A 24,718-nucleotide genomic window follows, 5' to 3' on the forward strand; every position below is an offset into this window, starting at 1 on the left:
CCGTGTCTTATCACATCATACACTAACATAAAATGCCATATTATGCATATGCAATCATAGCATATTCCATCATATCACATTTTACACATTGTACAATACCATGTCCTTTCACATCATAGTATCATATCATCTAAAAACATGTCATACATTATCCATATACCGTTCGATACATTATCAGATCATCCAATACCTTATACTTGTAATATTGTATATATTTATTTAACCTTCATTTATTTATTCAGGCAACCAAGGCAATTGATAACAGGTTATATTTTATTGGTTTCTGTTTCATGTAGAATGGCCCTTGTGAGGATAGGCGGCTTGGAAAACCAACGGATGGTTGGCTTTTCTCGCGCAGTAACGTCTTTGTCCGACAGAGGGAGACCTTTGACAACTAGTGCATTTTATAGCATCTCTTCGGAGAGCGTTTTTGACTGATTATGGATTCCATAAAACCACGCCACAGTGGCACATTATGGAAGCTTCATCATAATTAAAATAAGTTAACTGATACAATATAGAGTGGTGTCGTTTTCAGGACAAATCTGAGGCAACGCCTTGAGACCTTAATCGTCCGAGTGGGCGGGGCTTGACTGGTTTTACCTATGCAGCCCTCCAAACGCTTCATTTGGCCGGGATCTCAACCACGTCAAGACTTCCCAAACCTCGGCATTTAAAAGACTTACATATATCTGCGTTGTGGACCGACGTGGCCCGAGTATCTGTCGGCATCACACGGTAAGAAAGACACAAAAACTGTGCCTGCGGTTCTTGTTCTTTTTTTGTTTTTGTTTCTCTCGCGGTGACTTTTCGGGTTTGTCTTGGCAGTGCGCGTAGGTGATCGTCTGCGCATGCGCGGCTGTGATTGACACGCGTGTGTGTTTGGGTTGATCGCTAGTTAGCTAGACTTGGCTCGGTTTACCATTGCTAATACAACAACAAATTCCTTTCTCTTTATTATTGCTCCGAACGCATCCTCTGAATTGGTGTCACCATTATTTTATTTTTTTTTACCATCATGAAGACATTCTTTGAATGGTCTTCATAGTGGACACTCCTTAAACTAATCATAATACACTCTAAAACCTTCAAAATTTCATTTCCCCTTAAGATATTAATGTTGTTAATTGTAATTCGCAGTATATGTCAACATGCGTCACTAATTCCATTGATTTGAAGGCTCCCGGAGCTCGAATATCAGCTGTGATGGTGTTGGGTTGCCTTATGACGTCACAGTGGATGTCATTCCATGACTGCTCTGGAGCCCTCACGCTGCTGACATTAGCACGTGCTTGTTAAAACCAATACATGTACAGAACCCTTGTCATTTCGCAAACACACCTACAGTAAAGTGGTGCCTTGACATGGTAGTTTAATTTGTTCCGGAACGCAAAAACCTTCTCAAATCGTCTTTCTCTATTGAAATGAATGGAAATGCCATGAATCTGTTCCAGCTCCTTATAAAAGACCATTTTTCATTTTGTAAACATAGCGCGCTTCAGTGTTGTACTTTATTTTAAAAAACATAATTAAATAGAATATAAAACCTGAAAATTTTATGCATTAATTGTGTGGCGCCTTCGAGCGTGCCCACATTGGCCACTTGTGAGCTGTATACTACATGCATTGTAGATATAAATATATATACAGGGTGTCTAAAAAATGTACACACTTTAAATATTTGTTAACTTAATGTTCATTACAATTCAAATGATTTTTGACATGTCAAAGAATTTAGAAATATCATTATTTAAAGTATGTATACATTTTTGGGACACCCTGTATATAAATGTGTATACTTTTTTTTTCACAAAGGAAAAATAATAAATGCATATATTCCTGAGTTTTCTGCGATTGGCTGGCAACCAGTTGAGGGTGTACCCCGCCTCCTGTCCGTTGACAGCTGGGTTAGGCTCCAGCAATCCCGCGAACCTTGTGAGGTTAAGCGGGTAGGAAAAAGGATGAATGGATAGATGCCAGAGTTTTGTGATATCTATATGATATATTGCTGCGCTACGTTGTCATTCAGCTCAATTCACTGTTGCTTTAGGTGTTATTACACATATTGGAAATACAGGCGGCATAAACTTAAAAAATAAATTCTAAATACATATCTGCAGTTTCTAATGTAATTACAAAATTGTGGAGGGAAAAATATATTGAATGGTTGTGAAAATAATATATACAACTGCAAGAGAAAATGACAAAAAGTTTAAAATAAATGATAAAAGACAAAAAAATGGGAGGGATGAAAATAAAATTAAAAATGCATATGCAATGATATTTCCAAGAAAAAATATTATTATATTTATAAAGACGCAACCTGCTAGTTGATATAAATACACAATGCAGCTTTTGTTCATTAATGTACCCTTGTGTCTGCTTCTTTGTTTATAATAAGTGTTACAAAACAAAGCGCTGATTAATATTTGGATTGTACATGGAAAAAAAAAAAAGCTTTGGCAAAGCAGATGCCGCTGACCGGATCAGCTGTGTCCCGAGTTGTCCCGAGTTTGGGATTAGCCCCCAGCTCCCTCCCTTCCCACAGCCAGTCGATGACCCCAGATGCTTTATAACCGCTTGTGTAATATGATAAATTAATATTTTTTTGGGACATTTGATTTATTGGACCGATTTTAACCCTTCATTTGGAAATCTTATTTAGAAAAAAACACATTAAAATGTGCCTCGCATTGAATAACTGATTAGAGTGTTTTCTACCTCACAGTTCTGAGGACCCGGGTTCAAATCCCGGCCCCGCTTGTGTGGAGTTTGCATGTTCTCCACGTGCCTACGTGGGTTTTCTTTGGGCACTCTGGTTTCCTCCCACATCTCAAAAACATGCAATGATTGGTGACTCTAAATTGCTCGTAGGTGTGAATGTGGGTGCGACTGTCATCTGCTTCCATGTGCCATGCAATTGGCTGACAGATAATTCAGGGTGTACCCCGCCTAGTGCCTGTTGACAGCTGGGATAGGCTCCCGCACTCCCGCGACCCTTGTGAGGATAAGCAGCTAAGAAGATGGATGGATAGACATTAAAATGTAGAGAAGTTACATCAGAAAATTTTTATTCTCTACCGGTTACGACATTTTAACGTGAACCACGAAAATTGGTGTAGCTAACAAGTGCAAAGAAAAACGCATTGGAGGTAAAAAATTGGATAAACAAATAAAAAATCAGTCCGACTGGTTCATTTTTAAACACGATAAAGCAAATATTTGACCGTGAGTCAACATTTCACGCCTCAAACGCTGTTCCACGACTTGTTTGTGTGACTAAAATCAGTAAACCACCATCTTCCCCCTCTCATCGCCATTAGTTTTTTTCCATTTTTTTTTTCTTAATCAGCGAGGAAGACGTCATGCAAACACACCCGGGATGAGATTTGTAAGCCAGACAGAAGCCTATTGTACACCCACCCTCATAGAAACATGGAAGTCTGGGTGATGTCATTGCATTCCAGCATTGTGTTCATACAAAATCTCAATTTGTGTGTCGAGATAGCGAGCCCGCAGCTCCAATGAGCTCATTTCTTGCAGTCCTTGAAACATTTTCAGATTCTTCTTTATTTCACAGATTAGTATGCGGCCTAAAATTTGTTAGGTTTCAATTTTTTGGAGGGGGTTCAGGGGTAGATAATATAATATGTAATAATATTAAAATGCGTAGAATGTTAACATTCAATTTCACAACAGGAAAGAGTTGCCTTGTAACTTGTTGCTTCAAATTCTCGTCTTGTACATGTCAAAATAATTCACCTTTATTATCTCACTCTTTTGCATATCTGCACTATTGTCAAGGTGAAGGAGATAGTAACAAGACGGTAATAATTTAAAAATGGTAACTGAGCTAGTTTGTGCTGCGACACCACATCTCCAGTGCGGAAAAGTGGGTACCAGCAGAGCCGGGCCGAGGCTAATGTTAGCGCAAGATGAGAGGCGTCCTAGCTGTTGTCCAAGAGAGTTCTACAGAGAGGTCTCAACCATTTCACGCAAAGATATGTACACGGAATTCAAATTTTGGATGGAACAGGACCCAATGTCAGAGTTACAGCGAAACGTTGACGATCGATGCAAAAAAGTTTGAAGCCTCACAAATTTCATATTGAAATCCGACAGGATAAAATAGTGGAATCGTACTGTGCATGTAAAGCAGGGTGAGTACTTTTTACTTGGAAAGATCACGAGTAATATCATTGATACTATACTCATTGATACTTCTCCCTCACTTACCTTGGAACTTACACCCTTGTGTTTGTTGATATTGTCCACATTTAGTTGAACGTGCGCTCTTCCGCGAGCCTTAATCCATCGTAGACACTTCGTGAACTGTGTTTTAGGCTTTGGAACATGAATCAAGCGGGCCCCTTGTAACCTAGCAGGATATCGTTCAGCAGAATTGCACGTTCCCCAAGCGCATCTGAGGACCATTTTCTTCGTAACATGAACTTTTCCAAGCGCACGCTACTGTCAACCAACATTGGTTGTGGGACAATACGGCGAGAGGGGCGTGTCAAGCCAGGGGTTAAGACAATGCGGCCATCTGATTGGCTATTATTGTACGAGTGAGTGACAGGCCGGAAAGGCCCATTTCACAGTGGCGCAGCTCAGAGGGAACATTGGTCAGGACTACACAAAATAAGCGACGTCTTTCGATATCTATGTATTTCAACTCGTGACAAATTTTACGTGCGGGATTTTTTCGTGCTCGACTGTGCAGATTAGCGAGTGCGATGGCGCGCGGGCACATACGTGCCTGTCAAATCACAGCGACTGTTATCATGTGAAGTTTCAGCATAACGTAGTGTAGCTATGTAGTTTTCCCTTCCTGCTGTGTTATTGAGCGGCGGCCTTGCAGCGACTTCACGTACGGCTTTAAATATTTTATCAGGAGCTCTCGCCTTGGTTAGCCTGCGTGTCGCTATAGCAACCGCCTGGACTCTCGTCAATACTGTACTTCCTCTGAGCCACAGATAAATAAAAACTTTTATTTTGTCAGTATAAAGAGAGATTTGGGTGTGCTGCTGCGAACTATTTGGGCATACGTAGCACACCTGAGCGAGTAAAAACCTGTGGGAGCGCTGACAGCGGCTTGAATCACCAAACTTCCCTCAGGGCTCCTTCTTTTGATTCTTATTTTTTTAATCTTTGCAGTGCTTGGCCTGGGCTTATCATTTTTGTTGTTGTTTGGGACTTGTCGGCAGCTAAACTGGAGAAAACAACAATCGGGTCCATTGAAGACTCTGCACTGGTGCTTTGACGTATCAGTTTAATGAATTGGCTGCTAAATTTGCTTTTAACACAGTTTACTTTACTCGTACGTCAACTTGGCTCACAACACAGGGCAAAAAAAATTGAGACATCTGCAGTTGGTGTACTTGGTAAGGAATTTGTTATTTATAAAAAAAGCAGATTGTTGTGAAAATTGTCTTCACTTTTGACTATAACATGCTAGTTAGGGTTAGTTGAAGACTAGAAATTGGTTTGGGTGATTCCAAAAGCACATTAGGGTTTTGGGAAAACTCCAAATTATAGACATTTGCGATATGAGCCAATACTAGGTCTATTTGTTTATTTATTGCTTTGACTTGTGCGCTCAAAGTGACTCAAAATCACTTCACAACAAGCGATAGCTTGTCAGCCACGGTGTGCTGCCCTTGTCAGATATGAATACAAAATATTTTTCCCAAAAGAGGCTTCAAGCCGTTCATTGCCACTCAATTGAAGATTACACTTTTTTGCACCTTTGCTTTGTACTGTTGATCTGAAAGAAGTTGTGTCTACCCCCCAGGTTGCGAAGGTCCGCACACCAAAATATTTAGTTTGTTTTGGGAGGAAAACACACAATCATGCCCTTTCCATTCATTTCCATAACAAATTAAAGTCTGACTTACTTCACCTTATTTGTATTTTACAATTGATTTTGTAACACTCTGAGAATATTAATGACGCTTTTTAAACAATGCATTTTTCATATGATCTAGTTTCTGAATTAGTATTTCATTTCACACATAGTCATCCATCCATCCATTTTCTTTTGCTGCTTATCCTCACAAGGGTCGGAGGGAGGGCTGGAGCCTATCCCAGCTGTCAATGGGCAGGAGGGAGGGAACACCCTGAACTGGTTGCCAGCCAATCGCAGGGCACATCGACACAGACAACAATCACACTCACAATCACACCTAGGGGCAATTTAGAGTGTCCAATTCATGTTGCATGGTTTTGGGATGTGGGAGGAAACCGGAGTGCCCGGGGAAAACCCACGCAGTCACAGGGAGAACATGGAAAATCCACACAGGCGGGTCCGTGTTTGAACCCGAACCCTCAGAACTGTGAGGCCAACGCTTTACCAGCTGATCCACTGTGCCACATATAGTCATTTGGTAATGATTTTTTTAAAAATAGCCCAAAATTGAGGGCTGCCACTCAGGAGGCCAAAGAACGGTCCGTCTCTTTTTTTGAGCCAGTCAACCGCATTTTCCAAGAAAGATTTATCCCGGTTGCCGCTGACCCACTTGTCCACTGTGTTTATTTTAACACGATCGTGGACGTCATCTCACATGACGGCGTGATGCGATTCCCGCGACGCACGGCGTGGGACCCGTCCCCCGTCCCCCTCCCCCTCTTCTCCAGCAGCGGCGTTTTTGCACCGTGGGGCTAATTTGGACAGGACAATACTTTTATTGTCTTCCCGGACAGGAATGTTGAGGACCTTGAAGGAATGCAGCAATGAGGAAGCGCTGACGTTGCAATTTTTTTTATATTTTTTTTTATTTGGGGGGGTGGACGGACGCTCCGCCCGCTGCACACGTGGAAGTCGTCATCTTTTACTCTGGACTTTCTCTCACCCCCTGTTTTTGAATCTCCTCCCTTTTGGCTCCTCGGTCTCTCCTCCTCTCGCGTTCACGTGTTTCTCGGAGCATCTTACTCACGTCCAGTCATTTCCAAGAATGCCTCGCCTCCCACGCTCCGCACGCAAACGCTTCCCAAACTCTCCCTCGTTCTCTGTTTTTATTTAGCCGGTGTCGGATGAGGAGATCTCGTTCGGCTGAGCCTCGTGATCCCTCTTGAAGATGATGAGGTAAGGCCGCCGCAACGTTCCTTTCGTGGCATTCCGGGCCGTCTTTGAGTAAAAGCAGACGGCAAAGTTTTGGACGTGTGCTGCGTGAATTTCAAAATGGGCCTCGTGGTACGTTTAGGAAGGCTGAGATGTGCTGTCGTGACAGCTTTATAGTTAATCACTGACACTTAATGTCACGATGTAGCCTTGGGTACTGTGTGCATTGTCTACATAATGGAACAATGTATCGGAATAATGTTTTTTAAAAATTTTTTTAACAATAATGTAATGTGGTGGCAAGCTGGATCAGCTGTAAAGCCTCACAGTTCCGAGGTCCCGGTTTTGATCCCGGACCCGCCTGTGTTGATTTTGCATGTTCTCCCCGTGCCTGCGTGGGTTTTCTCAGGGCGCTCCGGTTTCCTCCCGCATCCCACAAAACATGCAACATTAATTGGACACTCTAAATTGCCCCAAGGTGTGATTGTGACTGCGCCTGTTTGTCTCGATGTGCCCTGCGATTGACTGGCAACCAGTTCAGGGTGTACCCCGCCTCCTGCCCGTTGACAGTTGGGATAGGCTCCAGCACTCCCCGCGACGCTCGTGAGGATAAGTGGTTAAGAAAATGGAGGGATGGATGTTGTAATGTTGTGAAAAAAGTCTAAGCCTTACAAGAATTCAGTAGTATTTGTGATGTACTACGAAAATAAAGTCCTAGTTTTCTCAAACGGTTTTAAAAAATGTGAATTTTGTGAAAGAAAACTCATTAGGTCATAAGAAAAAATTTTATATATTTCAAAAAAATAATTATAAATAATACAAAAAATATATATATTTTATATATTGGGAAAGTAAGTCACAAGAGAGGAAAATATTAAAATAAAGTTAGATTTATATATGTCATGATATTGTTTTTTTTTAACAAGACATAAGTTGTATTTTTTTCCAAGAATAAATGTATTATGTGACAAAAGGTGAACAAGGTTGAAGTAATTTTTTAAGAATAAACTCATAATGTTTCAAGAAATGTTTGAAATGAAAAGTTTGTTTGAGAGCTACGTTTTTGGAACATCTAAGTGATATAATATTTTTATTCGTCAATAAAATATTAGTCTTACAGGAATAAAATTGAATTTATTTAAAAATAAAATCTTATGCAGTGAAATCACCCTTTTGTCAACTTTGTTTCCATGATTTGAGACATTTTTTTTACGCAATGATGTGACATCACGACTACATGACAGCTCTCCAGAAAGACAAGTGCGACGAGACGCGTACCCTTGCTGTAAATTTGACCAGAATTACTGAAGCGGGTTGAACAGGGTCGTTAAAGTGAATCGCTGTTTTACTTTTCCAGTCATGTCCTCCAAAACAACCTTCTCCATAACTTTCTGCGGCCAATTATTACTGTGGCCACTTTCCCGGTTGAACTGCAAAGTTACTGTACTCGTGTGCACACGGCAAACGATTTGTTTTTTTCCTCTAATCGGCACGTACGACGCTAAAAGCCTCTCGGGACTTCCGAGCTACTCCGAAAAGGAATCTGACAGCTCGGCGGCAAGTGGGCTCCTCCGCCCAGTCATGTGACTTCTCCTGTTATTGTTCCTGCATGCCTAGCATAGCTCCAGCGCGGCGGGGCAGAGGAAGAACAGCGCGCGACGTTATGTCGCGCCTTCTTCAGGAAAAACCTTCAATGACAGTTTGTTTTCCGCCTCCTGCAGGTCCTCCGCGGTTGGTCTGTTTCCCTTGGTTACGGCAGTCGGGGGCGGCCTCCTATGACATGGTGAAAGACTCATAAAGACCGGTCGCCGCGATGGCATCCATGGTCGCCAACGGAAACCAAGGCGCGCCGACTATGGTGCTCCGGGGGGCCGATCCAGAGACGTGCATGATCGTGTTCAAGAACCACTGGGCTCAGGTACGTGTCAACAGCTGCCAAACGTCAAAGCAAGTTAAACATTGTATTTTGTTTGAAATAGCAACATGACAACACAAAATCAGTTTTTACGTGACCAAAGACAAAAAGTAAAATTGGTCGAGTTGTGTTTTCAAGTGTAAAAAGAAGTTAAGTTTTCCCAATAGTTAGACCCAAATCAAACAGGTGTGTATGGGTGCTCTTATTGGAGAATCATTATTTATTTATTTGTTTGTTTGTTTTTAACCGTGTGAAAATATCACACATTTTTGGGGTCGAATTTTAATTATTTTTATTTTTGACCAGGATTTTTCTTTTTTTTTTTTTTTTTTGGTCACAGATGTAGTTCTGGACAATTTGTTTTCAATTTTTCCGTGAGTTGGAACTATTGCTTAATTGTTGAGCATTTTTCATAATTCTCACCAATTTTTTATCAAAATTTGAGATTTTATTTGTCCCTATTTTTTTGGTCAAATTTGAGATATTCCTTTTTTGTTTTTTTTCGTTTTTTTTTTTTAATACCGATGCAAATGTCAGTAATTTTGAGGCCAACCGTCTAACCGGTTGCATCATTGTGGCGCCCAAATTCTGAATTATTAACCAATTTTTCACCTAATTATAAGTTGTTTTTTTAGCCATTTAAGTATTGACGGGTAAAATTTCTCTTCAAGTGTTGTTTTTTCTGCAATGTTCACCTATTTATGGATTTTCCGTAATTTGTCTATATACCGCGACTTTTTTCCACACGCTTTCAACCCTGCAGTTTATGCGGCGATGCGGCTAATTTGTGCATTTTTTTTCCTAACGGCCGCAAGGGGGCACTCGAGCGGAAAAGGTAAGAATGAGACTGGTGGAATATATCTGCCAAGGAAGTGACTTTCACCGGTCCGCCCTGTTAGCGCTGCACTGGCATTAGCGCTGTCCTAGCGTGTTCCTTCTGTGTTACTGGTGTGTCTCAGTAATATTTACTGGTAAGTTTTATTTTAACCGGCCCCGTTACCGTTAGCACGGTGCTAATGTTAAACTCTTTCTGTGTAAATATCTCGTGTTTCAATGCTGGTTTCAATGTGGGCACTTGCGGCTTTTACACCTCTGCGGCGTATGTACGTACCAAATGGTATTTCCTTTACAAATGTACTCGGTGATGCTTGTAACAAGGTGCACTCTGTAGGCCGGGAATTACGGTACATTTTCTTTCTCAAACTGGTACAAATGTTTTCCATAAAACGCATATAAATGAGAATCTCCACCAATTTCTGTGTATTTTTTTTACTTTTGTTGCGTAATCGGCAATAGCGTGCTAAAAAGAATTACGATTTGATTAATCCTGTTTTGACAACGAGCGTTTCCCCACCTAGATTCCGTGCCGTACTTCAATAACTGGCACTGTCCGCCGGGTTCGGATTGACAAGATGAGAATAATTGCAGCTTTCGGATATTTCTGCCGGGACACGGAGCGGGAGGGTCAAGTGTCACTGTCCCGTCATCGAGGCGAGGCCCGCTGAAAAATATTTGTCGCTACGGCGACGGCGGAAAGCGCTCCGGCCGTGTCCCGGCAACACTAAAGTGCCGCGTGGTCCTCCTGCCAGTGGAATCTTGGCAGGGTGGCCGTGTCTGTCTCAGCTTGCCCGCCCACCCCTGCGGGACCCGCGAGCAGTTCTGCACCCACACCCACGTGAATGAAGACATGTCGCTCTTGCCTTGTATTTCAAAACAATATTTTGTACCGCTTGTAAGCCTGAAAGTCCTTGTGGATCGTGTCCCAAGATATTCAATGCACACGAGTTGTATCTTTCCAAGGGACTGCAGGCGAAAATTTCCAAGGGGAAACGCCCGCAATTCGAACTGTTTCGTTCTTGGCACTAACTTGGACATTTTCAGTCCAGATGTGCATGACTGTACGTAGAACTATACTCAATGTTGATGCTCATGCAAAAAAAAAAGAAAGAAAAAGAAAGCTTTGTGAATATTACAATGCGATTTAACTGAAAATACTATTTAAATTGTTTGATGTGTATTTTATGGTTAATACAGAGTACTTTGTATGTAGTTTTTTAAAATGTTTATCACAAAGCTATTTTAATCAAAAATACGGTGATCAAATAAACTGGTCTCATAAGAAACCAAATACGGAGCAGTGCTTAACTGAAAAAAGATTTGTTTCGTGTCTTTTATATTTAACACAGAGCAATGATTGAACACGTAAATGATTTTCATCTTAGCTTCAAGTTGAAAAGAGTGTTGACATAATCAGAAATGTTCTTTAATTGCATTAGATGTAGTTCATAAATGGGCAACAAGGTGGATCAAATGGAAAGCATTGGCCTCACAGTTCTGAGGTCCCGGGTTCAATCCCGGCCCCACCTGTGTGGAGTTTGCATGTTCCCCCTGTGCCTGCGTTGGTTTTCTCCGGACACTCAGGTTTTCTCCACACCCCAAAACATTAATCAATCACTCTAAATTGCCCCTAGGTGTGAGTGCGACTGGTGTCTGTCTCCATGTGCCCTCTCTTGAAATAAGTTAAAAAATATCCCAAACATAATTTTTCACAAGTAAATTATGGAAAAGGTTTGTTAAAAATCCATTTATTCCAATGTTAACATCCATTCATTCATTTTCTTCGCCGCTTATCCTCATAAGCGTCGCAGGGTTGCTGGAGCCTCTCTCAGCTAGATAGACAATAGTCACACCTAGGGGCAATTTTGGCCTCACAGTTGTTATTATTTAATTTCCAACAAATGTTGCATGTTTTTGGGATGTGGGAGGAAATCGGAGTGCCCGGAGAAAACCCAGGCAGGCACGGGGAGAACATGCAAACTCCACACAGGCAGGGCCGGGATTGAACCCATGTCCTCAGAACTGTGAGGCCAACGCTTTCAAGCTGCGCCACCGTGCCATACCTCTTCCATAGCATTTTGGCTAACGCAGATTGGCTTACGACTTAATTTAACAACGCAAATAAGTAATTAATCAGTCCGCTCCTGCTGCTGTAATGATATGACAGCTAAAACCTGAACAGTGACATCTAATCTAAAATTTGAGCAAACAAACCGTGGAGGAAGGGAAAAAAAAAATGTCTGAAGAGTTGAATGACAGTGAACGGAGAGTCGGTCTCTTGCTTTCAAAATGGCGACCGTGCCAAGAAAAGTGAAGCTGTCCAGGAAAAAGAGGATGTGCGCTCATCTGACAGAAATAACGCTTGCGCCTGCGTACGTTTTGTTCCCTGAGGCCGAGCTCCCAGGAGGCTCCCGTTTCCATCGACCCACTTGTGTTGTGCCTGCTTTGTTTGTTGCCACAGCAAAAGGTGCACGACTGAGGAGGCTCCATTGTCGGGGAAGGTGGGGGCGAGGGGTGGGGTGGGGTTGGGGGTGGGGTTCTCCATGTCACGCACACTGAAGGGAAGGAAGCAATCCATACACAAAGGACAGTGTGTGTGTGTGTAATCATATCGTTGATGATTAAACTGTCAGCATTATAAGTCATATTCACAAATTTGGTTTTCAGTTGTGCGTACCAGGGTCCTCTCCATCTAAATTCCCGGGCTGGATTTTGGGCCCAGTACTACGTCGCTTGTACTCGTACTCCGAAGTTTGACAATTAGCCTGAGGTCACGTTTCTTCTTCACAGGTGGTGAAGATCCTGGAAAAACACGACCCCCTGCGCGGCGGCACGTCGGCCGCGGCGCCCTCGCCGGGCACGCTGGGCCTGAGCGGCGGCCCGCGCTTCGGCCCCGTGCCGGGCGACGAGGCGAGCGCGGTGCAGAACTACGTGGAGCACATGCTCTTCTTGCTGATGGAGGAGGACTGCGGCAAGGCGGGGGCCATGGGCCCCATCCTGGAGTTCGTGGTGCTGGAGAACGTGATGGAGCGCCTGTTCGTCTGGAGCCTGCGCCGCGAGTTCACCGACGCCATGAAGCTGGAGCAGCTGAAGATGTACGAGATGCTGGTCTGCCAGTCGCGCCAACCCCTCCTGCACCACAAACCGGTGCTGCGACCGCTCATGATGCTGCTGTCGGCGTGCTCCGGATCGGGCGGGGAGCCCGCCGTGGAGGCCCAGCTGGTGCTCCTCCTGCACCAGCTCTGCTGCGTCCTGGCCAAGGACCCGTCCGTCCTGGAGCTGTTCTTCCACACCAGCGAGGACCAGGGCGCGGCCAACTTCCTCATCTTCTCGCTGCTCATCCCTTTCATCCACCGCGAGGGCGCTGTGGGGCAGCAGGCGCGAGACGCCCTCCTGCTCATCATGTCCTTGTCGGCAGAGAACCGGCGGGTGGCCGGACACGTGGCGGAGAACACCTTCTTCTGTCCGGTCAGTGCGGCAAATTTTTCATTTTGTCAGGTTGAAAAGTTGCAAAAAAATGCACATTTTTCCAATGCTAATACTTCATTATATTTCCTCATAAATATCCTCTGAAGGGGCCTTTAGCGCTTTCCGTACTGCAATGAACGGTACGCGTCTCGCGTTTATTGAATGATGCTAATCCCGCGTCAGACGGGGCAGAATAGAAGGAAAAATGAGCAGCTTTTGCCACCATTGCAGAGTTAACAATGGCCAACGGTGAATGAAAAGGGCTTGGCTTGGCCGGCTACACGAGGATAATCTGACTGCGGATAAACTGCCGCTAATGCTTGTGTTTCTGCTCTCTTACTGCACGGAATTAATTAACTGTAGAGAGGAGGGAGGAATCCGATTCATGCCACAGGCTGTATTGCTAATTGCTAACGGTACCCTTTAGCATTAGCAAAACGAACATTTCTGGGTACTGCTAACAGCAATTTGCATTTTGCTAACAATTCACAGTGCTAAATTGGTCACGTTTGATGAAAAATTGATGAGTTTCTATTTTAAATGATAACTTTTGAGACATACGTATGTATATCCGCGAACAGCTGACTTCACAAATGATCTTCTGCTGTATACACACTTTGCACTATGTGTCAGACATTTATGATTGTATTATGATCCAAAATACTGTATCGCCTTCCATCCAACCCCAATAAGTGAATATTTGTAGCCGAACAAATAATCATCTTCCCTTTGACCTCAGGTTCTCGCCACGGGCCTCAGCGGCCTTTATTCGTCGCTGCCCACCAAGCTGGAAACCCCCAGTGACGAGTGGCACTATCTGCACAGGGACGACTGGATCCGCGTGCCCCCCCTGGTCCAGTTTCTCAACTCCCTGGAATTTTGCAATGCTGTCATCCAGGTAAGATAATAATAATAATAATAATCATAATTCAACGTTAAAACAAAAAATTTTAATTCTCATTGCTAACTTTGCTTCCCAGGTGGCTCACCCTGATATCAGAGACCAGCTGCTGGGGTACATCTACAATGGTTTCCTCGTGCCCGTACTTGCACCCGCTCTCCACAAGGTTCATACACATCCATCCATCCATCCATCCATCCATCCATTTTCTTAGCCGCTTATCCTCACGAGGGTTGCGGGGAGTGCTGGAGCCTATCCCAGCTGTCAACGGGAAGGAGGCGGGGTACACCCTGAACTGGTTGCCAGCCAATCGCAGGGCACATAGAGACAAACAGCTGCACCCACAATCACACCGAGGGGCAATTTAGAGTGTCCAATTAATGTTGCGTGTTTTTGGGAGGTGGGAGGAAACCGGAGTGCCCGGAGAAAACCCACGCAGGTACGAGGAAAATAAAACTTACCAGCATATAATCACTGATACACGGCTGTAACAAAGCACCAACACGCTAGCACAGCGCGAACGCTAGCACAGCGCGAACGCTAGCGCAGCGCTAACCGGGCCGGTAAAAGTCACTTCCTCGGCACATATATTCCACCGGTCTCACTCTTACCTTTTTCGCTCGAGTGCCCCCCTTGCGCCCGTTAGAAAAAAAAATGCACAAATTAGCTGCATCGCCGCATAAACGACAGAGTTGAAAGCGTGTGGAAAAAAGTCGTGGCTTGTAGGCCGGAAATTACGGTAAATGTTTTTCTTTTTTCTTTATTTGGTTCCGCCGTGCAGCTGACCCTGGAGGAGGTGATGACCACCACAGCGTACCTGGACCTGTTCCTGAGAAGCATCAGCGAGCCGGCCCTGCTGCAGACCTTCCTGTCCTTCATCCTGCTCCACCGCCACGAAAATGTCCACATTTTAGACACGCTGGTCAGCCGGATCAACACACCCTTCCAGGTACGCCGCCGAAGGCAGACGGGGACAGACGGCACCCGACACTAGACCCGTGATTTCCGACCACCATAATACCCAAAAGCAAATTCAACTTAGATGCTTCAAAAATGAATGAAATCATAGACAGGCCAAGATTTCACATGGAATCAACTGAGAACAACTGAACATTTACTTACTTTACATGTTTTGTTTGTGGTGTGCTATGAGGTTTTTCTAATTAAAAATGGATGCCCTGGCTGAATAAAGCCTGGAAAACTACACTAGACACTACTGTAAAATATGCGTAAAGGCTTAATAAAAATATTACTGTATTAAAATATTTAAAATTAAAAAAAAATCATGCATATTATGACCTTTCCAAAGCTTTAGTTATGTTACATTTTCTGACTTTATAAAAAAAACCTCTTTCATTACAGTTTATTATTGGAAATGCAAATTTCAAATATTCTGTAAATATATATATATATACTGTAAATATATTTTTGTTATATTGTATTCAATTAAAAAAGGTCTTATTTCAGTGAAATGGCTAAAAAATAAAGGCGCTTCTTTACTTTTTCTTTATTATTATATTGCATTATGTAATAAAAATGAATGAAATTACATTTTGATGTATTATGATCAATTAGCTTTTGAACTATTTACATCGCATTAGTTGTAAACTGTTGCCGTGCCAACACCCAGGCCAACTTGCTGGGCCTGTTGCCAGTCAGCCGTTTCGAATGTTTGCCAACTGTCAACAATGACACACCAACAGATCAAACATTCCTCCCCCCTGCAGCCCCGCCCTACATTTTGATCTGAAATATGAACATTTTGTGAGCTAACCCTCGCAGGACAAAATATTAGGTACAGCTGAAATGTCTTCTTTTGCGTTTCTTCAGCTGGGCATCGTGTCGCTGGCGCTTTTCCGCACTCTGATCGGTTTGCACTGTGAAGACGTCATGTTGCAGCTCATCCTCAGGTGAACTCCCAGCATCGCTTCATCCAAAATAAAGATTTAAAAAAAATCAATGAAGAGAGTGTTTTAGAGCACGCACCACGTACTCCTCCAGGTACCTGATCCCGTGCAATCACATGATGCTGAGTCAGCGGCGCGTGGTGAGGGAGCGCGACTTCTACTCGGCGTCGGCGGCAAAGATCTTGGCCTTGACGCCGTCCTGCTGCTCGCCCGACCGCAGCCCGCCGCCACTCCGACAGCTGGAGTCCATCCTCTTCTCCAAAGGTGAGTACTTTTTAACGTATATATTTATATTTATAAGTATTGATCATTAAAAGATGAGCAATTGCAAAATGTTCACCCCAAAAACAAAAATTAACAGTTATTGTTCAATAGTAATATTATTTTAAATGTTGACAAAATTAATACAAAAATATTTGTATTCAAAATGATAAAATAAAGGCACACATTTTAAAAATATTCAAATGTTTTTCCCATCATCATTTATCCTTTTTAATATTCATATTGAAATTAGAGAGGCCCTGTAGCTCAGTGGGTTGTGGGTTCGTATCCCAGGGGGGGCCTCCACTCCCTGAGAAGGGTTGCGTCAGGAAGGGCATCCGGTGTAAAAATTGTGCCAAACATATATGTGCGTTCATCTGAGATGACACGCTATGGCGACCCCAAAAGGGACAAGCCGAAAGAAACTTGCTAATATTCAGTTTGAAATCAGTGGAAATTCCAAAATATCAAGACGACTGGTTATTTTAATTATTTATATTTAAATGTTCCCCATATTATAATTGTGTTCCATTATTTATATATTAATTAAAATAAGCTAGGAGGAAATTAAGGTTTCATAAAACATTTGCTTATTGTATGATTTAATTATCGAAAGTATTAATAAACAATTATTTAAGTCATAACATTTTCTTTTTTCAAAATATAAAGTTTCTTTCGGCTTGTCCCTTTCGGGGTCGCCACAGCGTGTCATCTCAGATGAACGCACATATATGTTTGGCCCAATTTTTACGCCGGATGCCCTTCCTGACGCAACCCTTCTCAGGATATGCAGGTGTATAATTATCAACTTTAAATTGTATCATTTTAAAAAATTTATTGAAATCACATTTTTATATTCTCACTTTTTTGTCTTTTTTTTTTTTTAATTCAAATGAATAAAAAATGGTTTCTGTTGTATTTTGGTTGAACCACTTTTATTGTCCTGTGTTTTGGCAAAGCAGTTTGCGTGTCCAACATTTCCCCTCAACGTTTTCTTGGAATTCTTGTCGATTTTGCTTCAGCTGAGAGGGACGGCGGCGTCTCTGTGGAGGGCGACCCCGTCGGGAACTCCTCGTGCACCATCGGCTCCGAGATCTACTTGGACGTCAGCTACCTCCACTACCTGGACGACGCCCACGCGCGCATCGGCGCCTGCATGCGGGCGTGCCGAGTGTGGTCGGCCGCGTACGACGGCGAGGACCCCCCTCCGGAGAAATACCAGCCGGGCGTCCTGGAAGAACCCGCGCTCAGGACGAGACCCCCGCGGGGCGCGGCGGCCCAGCACCTCAGACCCGGGCGACCGCCGCCCAACCAGCTGGAGCTGGAGTGGGACGACAGTTACGACGCGTGCGCGCCGCTGAGCGACGAGCCCAAACTTCCGCCCGTACCGCCCCCTTCCGCTGACCCCCCCAGACACATCGAGGAAATGAGAAAGTCAGCCATTTTGTTGGTGAAGGGCTCTTACGTCGAGGAGAACGAGTTCCAGGATGATGTCATGGTCTACGATCTGGTGGCCAAGAAAGACGCCGCAGCCGCCGAGGCGGCTCCACGCAAAGACCCCAACCCCGTGAAGAACGGATTCCCTCAGAAGCACCTGGTCGAGGGTGCTAAAAGTCCCACAGACCCGGGCGAGGACCTCCTGGCTCAGTACGACGAGCTCATCCGGACGTTCGACGGCGACGCCGGCGCTAAAGCCGGGAAATGTGACGGAGACGCAAAGGATGGCGGCCTGGCGGAGGACGAGGAAATGGACTTCGCTTCCTTCTGCGCGGAGACGCCGGAGCCCGAGAAGCTGCAGTTGCCCTTTGGTTTGACCTTTCGTAGCACCGCCAGGAGTCACTTGGCACCTTTTACAGGTGAGTTGCTGACTTGTAGCTTCAGTTAAGAATCAGGAGCGGAATCATCCGTGGACTTTGTCTCCATTAGTTGAACCGTTCTTGTACGACAACAAACTAGCCACTATAACAAAATATACATTTAAGTCCAGGGGTGCTTGATTGAGGCAGTCTTGGTCGATCGCGGGATGGCGTGCCAAAAAAAAAAAAAAATGTCAGCCAATGTTCCCTCTAAACTGTGCGCGTGCGCAACTGTGCACCGCTGATGCAGTCTCTTTGCAGATATTCTGCATTGCGCACAAAAAAAAAATGATGACTGGCTGTTTCATCCAATGGCAGAATTCACGTACATACTGTAAAAAATGAAAAGAAGAAGCCACTGGTTTCTTTTAGGCAGCACACGGAACCTTCTCTAACAACGACCGTTGCTCCGCCACTCTCTTTTTCCTTGTTTACCTTAAAGACGTACACTCATAATTACAAATGTTAAAGTACTTACGCAGCCCATCAATGTGTTTTATATATGAGACAGCGCCCACCACCGCCGCTTTAGTTAGCAACACAGTCTGGGCAACGTAGAGCAAAGACGAGCTAGACGTGCTGCTTATGTTTACTTTCGATATTAACGGAGAAAGATAAAAAAGAAATGCTGTTGTTTTAAGATGCAATGACTATCGGAGTAGGTGAATAATCGAAGAAAAAGTGGTTAAACTGAGATTTTCTCTATTTCGAGAGGGAATGGTCTGGCCTGAAACCAAAGTAGAAAGTGCAGGATGAGATGGTGTGTCATTTTAAAATTCCACCTTGGCACAGCTTGATCCAGGATGAAAGCACAGACAATACAGTGTACAAAAAGGTAATTTTGTATTTTAGATATAGGAGGCAACATAACATTAACCTAAAGCAGCTCATAAGAGGCTGGCTGCTTGAAAAGTAAATCTTGGGGTAAAAAATAAAAATAAACAAACACTAAAATACAGAGATTCTAAACCAGTAAAAAGCCGACTGAGCGACGCATGTGCAAATGATGCAACGTGACGAATGTAGAGTAATGATGCCACCAAAGAGATTTGCAAAATGTACTGATGGACTAAACACAAAAATAATGAATAGATAATAAATATCGTCCTTATATTTAAATACCGATAGCACGGTGGGTAAGCTGGTAAAGCGTTAGCCTCACAGTTCTGAGGTCCATCCCAGACCCACCTTTGTGGAGTTTGCATGTCCTCCCCGTGCCTGGGTGGGTTTTGTCCGGGAACTCCGGTTTCCTCCCACATCCCAAAAACGTGCAACATTAATTGAACACTCGAAATTGCCCGTAGGCGTGACTGTGAGTGCGATTGGTTGTTTGTCTACGTGTCCTGTGATTGGCTGGCAACCAGTTCAGGGTGTACCCCGCCTCCTGCCCGTTGACAGCTGGGATAGGCTCCAGCATTCCCCACGACCCTTGTGAGGATAAGCGGCTAAGAAAATCGATGGATGGATATTTCAATAAAGTGAATCCACCCCATTTATCGCAGTCTGTTCAAGACCCAACTGCAATAGGTGAAAATCTGCGCTATATGGAGACCATAAAAAAAAAAAAATTAACTTATTCAAACACACCTTTTAAAGTATTAATTGCAACTGTTCGCACTTTTGCCGTCAAGAAATGAGAGACATGTTAACATCATTTCCTCTTTGAGGAAACCAAAGGAAGCCCCTCCAAAAAAAGAGGCCAAGTGGACTTTCCAAGGTTTTCAAGTTCATTATGACACCGAATTTGATGTTTAAATGATTAGCCAAACCATATTGTTTCGTCAAACAAAAAATTGGCACGTGCAGTAAATCCCACACACCGCAGAGAAGAGTAACGTTAACAGGCCTGTCAAATTTGAAGGAATAAAGAAAGAAATCAGTAATTATATAAAATGAGGATCGATTACTTGAATAACAAGTGCCACCTCTCGGCTGTCGTGTGTTGTGGCCGCGTCCCGATGGATGTGCCAAAAAGAATGAAACGTACTAACAGGGGTGATGGCTCTTACACGCATCCATCCATTTTTCCTAGTCGCTTATCCTCACGAGGGTCGCGGAGAGTGCTGGAGCCTATCCCAGCTGTCAAGGGGCAGGAGGCGGGGTACACCCTGGACTGGTCGCCAGCCAATCGCAGGGCACATTGAAACAAACCGCCGCACTCACAATCACACCGAGGGGCAATTTAGAGTGTCCCATAAATGCTGCATGTTTTTGGGATGTGGGAGGAAACCGGAGTGCCCGGAGGAAACCCACGCAGGCACGGGGAGAAGATGCAAAACTCGATAGCTCTTACAATGTCAAATCAAATTCGGATAAAAATAAAATGATTATTGGGGACTTTAATCATAAAAATAAGCACAGGTCAACTTACCCTTGGCCACATAACGTCCCAGCCGAATGTCACAGGCATGTGTGACAAAAGACGGGCGGCACCGGCCCGTTCGCTCCTATCGGGTTACCCACGAAGTCATGTTGTCTCTGGTGAAGGTTGACAACGACACAAAGTCTACGGCCCTGTGAAAATCAGGATAAAGATGCTTAAACAACAAATTCAGCACTCTATTGTTTTAAGTCTTTCCTGTAAATGCATCATTTTTACGCTGTGGAAACGTGGACAGGTCCGTTTGTCAGCGTCCTGCTGTCGCGCCTGGAGAACATGCTGTCCAACTCGCTGCACGTCAACTTGTTGCTGACGGGCATCCTGGCGCAGCTGGCGGCTTACCCTCAACCTCTGCTGCGCTCCTTCCTCCTCAACACCAACTTGGTCTTCCAGCCCACCGTCCGCTCACTCTACCAGGTGACGCCCGCATCCAAATTTTCGCACGGTGGTACCGTTTGAGCCCTTCCCCGTGCTGAAAAGTCTCCTTGGGATTAATGCGCATGTGTGTAGAATTCTTTACATTTTTTTACTTTTTCAATATCTGTGCCAGTCTGAAAACGTCCCCCGTCCATGCTTCTTCATTTTCGCTCCGAGTGCATTTCGCTATGGACGTCTCACAAAGCCGAACACGGCGAATGAAAGAATACAGAAACAAATGCGAACGTATTATTTATTGATCAACTGGAAAGCACGTTCCAGCTTTGAACAAGAAGAAGAAGAAGAAGAGAATGGAGAAAGAAGTGTTGATTCTTGTTCAAGAAAGAAGATGAATAAATGGGGACGTTTCAGACTGGCACGGATGTAGAAAAAGTCCAAAAATTCCAAAAATTCGACGTGCATGCCGATTAATCCCGAGGGGACTTTTCAGCACGGGGGAGCGCTCAGACCGTCACACCAGTCTGAAATTTCCCCATCCTTTTGCCTCTCCCGCGTGCGACGGTCTGAGCCCTCCCCCGTGTGGGGAATTTCCATTGGCCTCACAGTTTGAATTGCGGTCAACTAGGTTTGCTTATTTGATTCATCTTAACAATCAAATTATTTGTTCATTTCCGTATCACGTTTAAATTTGGCAGTGTGTAAAATGCACAAATATTAACTGATCATGATGCACTTAATCGAATTTGTCTGTTAAATTCTTTTGCTCAAAGCAGATGTTTGCAAATGTCTAAAAACAAGATAATCTGTCGGCTTTTACAGACGACTGCAGGAATTGCAGGACACTTGCTGTTGAGCGATTGAAATCTGTTCAAGTTATAATTTAAAAGATTAACGATTTAAAAGTAGCTGTCAATTAATTCAATAATCTATTGGTTTATTCCTTCCACCTGGTTTGAGAAAGACTCTTGCGGAAAGTCAGCTTTTAACGCCAGTTGATGAGTCCACGGATGACGTAAATGCGATTGAGGACCTGAATGAGTGGCCCCTTTCAGGTTCTGGCCACGGTGAAGAACCAGATCGAGCAGCTGGCTGCAAGCAGTCAGGACTTCCCTGAGCTGATTGTCGCCGCCCAGCACTGGCTGCTGACCAGGGACACCCTTTACGGAGAAGCAGGTGATGGAGCTTTGCCCCCACCCCCCCACCCCTTTTTTTTTTTGTTTTTTGTGCGTCAGGGATTGAAGCAATCGGGACCTTTGTACATTTGTAATCATGGCACTGCCGAGGTACCCTTGAGCAACATGCGAGACGCCCATAAGGGCTCTACAGGAAATGGAAACATCGCACTGAAAATAAATATATATATATATATATACAAGAAACAACGGCGGCACAGTGGCGCAGCTGGTAACGCGTTGGCCTCACAGTTCTGAGAACCCGGGTTCGATCCCGGCTCCACCTGTGTGGAGTTTGCATGTTCTCCCCGTGCCTGCGTGGGTTTTCTCCGGGCACTCCGGCTTCCTCCCACACCCCAAAATCATGCAACATTAATTGGACACTCTAAATTGCCCCAAGGTGTGATTACGAATGCAGGTGTCTGTCTCAATGTGCCCTGCGATTGGCTGGCGACCAGTTCAGGGTGTTCCCCGCCTCCTGCCCGTTGACAGCTGGGATAGGCTCCAGCACTCTCCGCGACTCTTGTGAGGATAAGCAGCAAAAGAAAACTGATGGATAACAAACTGCGCAGTTTCTGTTATACTAATTCAGATCTACTTTCAAGTTATACTTGATTTTTTTTTTTTTAATTGTTTGATTTGGGAATAATACTTTTCACCCCGACCCTCGTGATGATAAGCGGTGAAGAAAATGGATGGAGAAATAATACTTTTCAATTTTAATGAACCACGTGGAGATAAGGATCTTTACGTGAATAAACTTCATTTGTCTTTGATGCTGTTGACATGTGAATGATTAGCATCAATAATCACGGTTTTAGAAACAACGGATATAAGACAAGCAGTGGCGCAACACATGTAGACAAATATAGTACTCCCTTGAATGCAGTTATCCTCTCCGAAAAATGACAAATATTAGTGTTTTATTGCATCACTCCCAGGAGTCTAAACTATTTGTTTGCGTGTGGATGCATGACTAGCATTCTACTGCCCCCGGTGGCCACGACGACAGTTCCAAGCACACCAAAAGGAGCAGTAGATTGAATTGAAATGTGCCATTAAATCACCTTTACATTCGTTTCAATTTTGCTATTACCTTGTTTTTATAAAGTGATATATTTCAAAAATTGTAGGGGGGGTTAATAAATTGAAAATATTCCTTACCTTCAAAAACTGTGTTTTAACTGTGCAATAAGTAATCAAAAGTGCAATAGTGTATTGTTCAGGTGTACCTAATGCACATCCGGTTGTCCCCCCCAGACAGAAGCAATCGAGTGCGAAGCGGCGGCATCCTGAAGAGCTCGCCGCCTCCGCAGCCCAGGTCCATCTCCGCCGAGCGGACCGACGTGTTTGCCACCGTCCTCTTCAGCGAATTCCTCAAGGAACTGGCCGCCCTTGCCCAAGAGCACTCCATCTTGTCTTACATTCCCATGGAAGAGTAATTCGACTCCTTCGGCGGCAAACTCAAGACATTATTTTTTTTATTTTTCTATCTTTTCAGGCCACCAACCAAAGAGATGTTAAATATATATTTGTATTTATTGAAGCTTTTGTAGGCGATTACGGGCCCTTTTAATTCAATTGTCTCAGGGTGGGCGGCCTTTTTGGACTCTAGCCTTAGCGACGTTAGCATCCGCAAGCGCAATACAGCTCTGGACTTATTGTCGAGCAAGGGTGCGGTCTCTAATTTTAAACCTCATGAAGCGGCGTTTCTATTATTATTATTATTATTATTATTATTGGTACCTAGTCTTTATGGGGGAAGCCACATTTCCTCTTCCTTCTGCCACGCCAGCCTATTTAATGACTTGTACATATCGTATTCACTATGCAAATTAAGGAGAATATTAGAAAATATTGTGGGGTAAGGTGGTTGGGTTATTTAAGTGTTCCTTGCTATGCTATGTTTAGCATGTGGGTTAGGATATTGTGTCTGTTACAAAGCGCCCCCCCCCCTTTTTTTTTTTTTTAAAGCTAAGTTGTGGGTGGAGAAACTGGATGTGTCAATTCGCCCGTCACAATCAATCAATATTCCGAAGGGCTCGCTCTCGGGCAACATTTTGGGAAGCGGGCGGTTCATACAATATTTAGTCTGTTTAATTTCACACTTGAGTTGTGTTGAGAGAGGAATTTCAGAAGCCCGGTAGTTTGGATGGAGCTCGTGCGCGTGACGTCACTCACCATTTTCACGCCGCCATGTTGCCGGTCAAACAGAGCTGCTCGACAGTGTGGGGGACGTTGAACCGGAGCACAATATTCACAATGCCCGAGACTTTTTGCGCTGTTGCTTGTCGCAACAGACGAGACAGATATTCAAAGAGATCATTCTATGGAATATCAGCTGAAAAGACGAGAAAACATCGATGGATTTCAGCAATTAAACGTGATGGTTGGTGCCCAACCAAATACACACACGCCTGTGTAGCGATCGCTTCATTTCAGGTGGGAATTATTCTTCTCAATCTCAAATTCCGAACAAGTATTTATCATGCCAAGTTGGCTCATTTTGAAACAATGCGTTGGGGGGGGGGGGGGGAACGACAGGGGGGAAGTCTCCAACATACACAGAAGCGTGTTGCGGCC

At 44.0% G+C, this 24,718-nt stretch overlaps 1 protein-coding gene and 1 long non-coding RNA gene across 4 annotated transcripts; one reads left to right on the plus strand and one right to left on the minus strand.

The window, feature by feature from the left end:
* Window positions 1-589: 589 nt before the first annotated feature.
* Window positions 590-24,663, plus strand: fhip1aa (FHF complex subunit HOOK interacting protein 1Aa). Of its 3 annotated transcripts, XM_061829471.1 has the most exons (13): window positions 590-738; window positions 7,023-7,084; window positions 8,782-8,978; window positions 12,603-13,280; window positions 14,020-14,178; window positions 14,261-14,347; window positions 14,963-15,130; window positions 16,012-16,091; window positions 16,183-16,352; window positions 17,372-18,205; window positions 20,824-21,002; window positions 22,016-22,136; window positions 23,396-24,663. In XM_061829471.1, the coding sequence occupies exons 3-13, from the start codon at window positions 8,874-8,876 to the stop codon at window positions 23,575-23,577; spliced, it is 2,763 nt and encodes a 920-aa protein (XP_061685455.1). In that variant the 5' UTR covers window positions 590-738; window positions 7,023-7,084; window positions 8,782-8,873; the 3' UTR covers window positions 23,578-24,663. The 3 variants fall into 3 exon arrangements, with proteins under 3 accessions (XP_061685455.1, XP_061685456.1, XP_061685458.1); XM_061829472.1 differs by lacking the exon at window positions 7,023-7,084; XM_061829474.1 differs by lacking the exons at window positions 590-738; window positions 7,023-7,084 and adding an exon at window positions 8,573-8,643.
* Window positions 15,970-20,944, minus strand: LOC133505924 (uncharacterized). Its single transcript, XR_009796361.1, has 4 exons — window positions 20,805-20,944; window positions 20,577-20,719; window positions 16,187-16,359; window positions 15,970-16,108 (listed from the first exon to the last, which is right to left on the minus strand). It is a non-coding gene; the product is annotated as an uncharacterized LOC133505924 (long non-coding RNA).
* Window positions 24,664-24,718: the final 55 nt, after the last annotated feature.

This window comes from Syngnathoides biaculeatus, chromosome 9 (genome assembly GCF_019802595.1).
Source record: "Syngnathoides biaculeatus isolate LvHL_M chromosome 9, ASM1980259v1, whole genome shotgun sequence".
Lineage (NCBI taxonomy): Eukaryota > Metazoa > Chordata > Actinopteri > Syngnathiformes > Syngnathidae > Syngnathoides > Syngnathoides biaculeatus.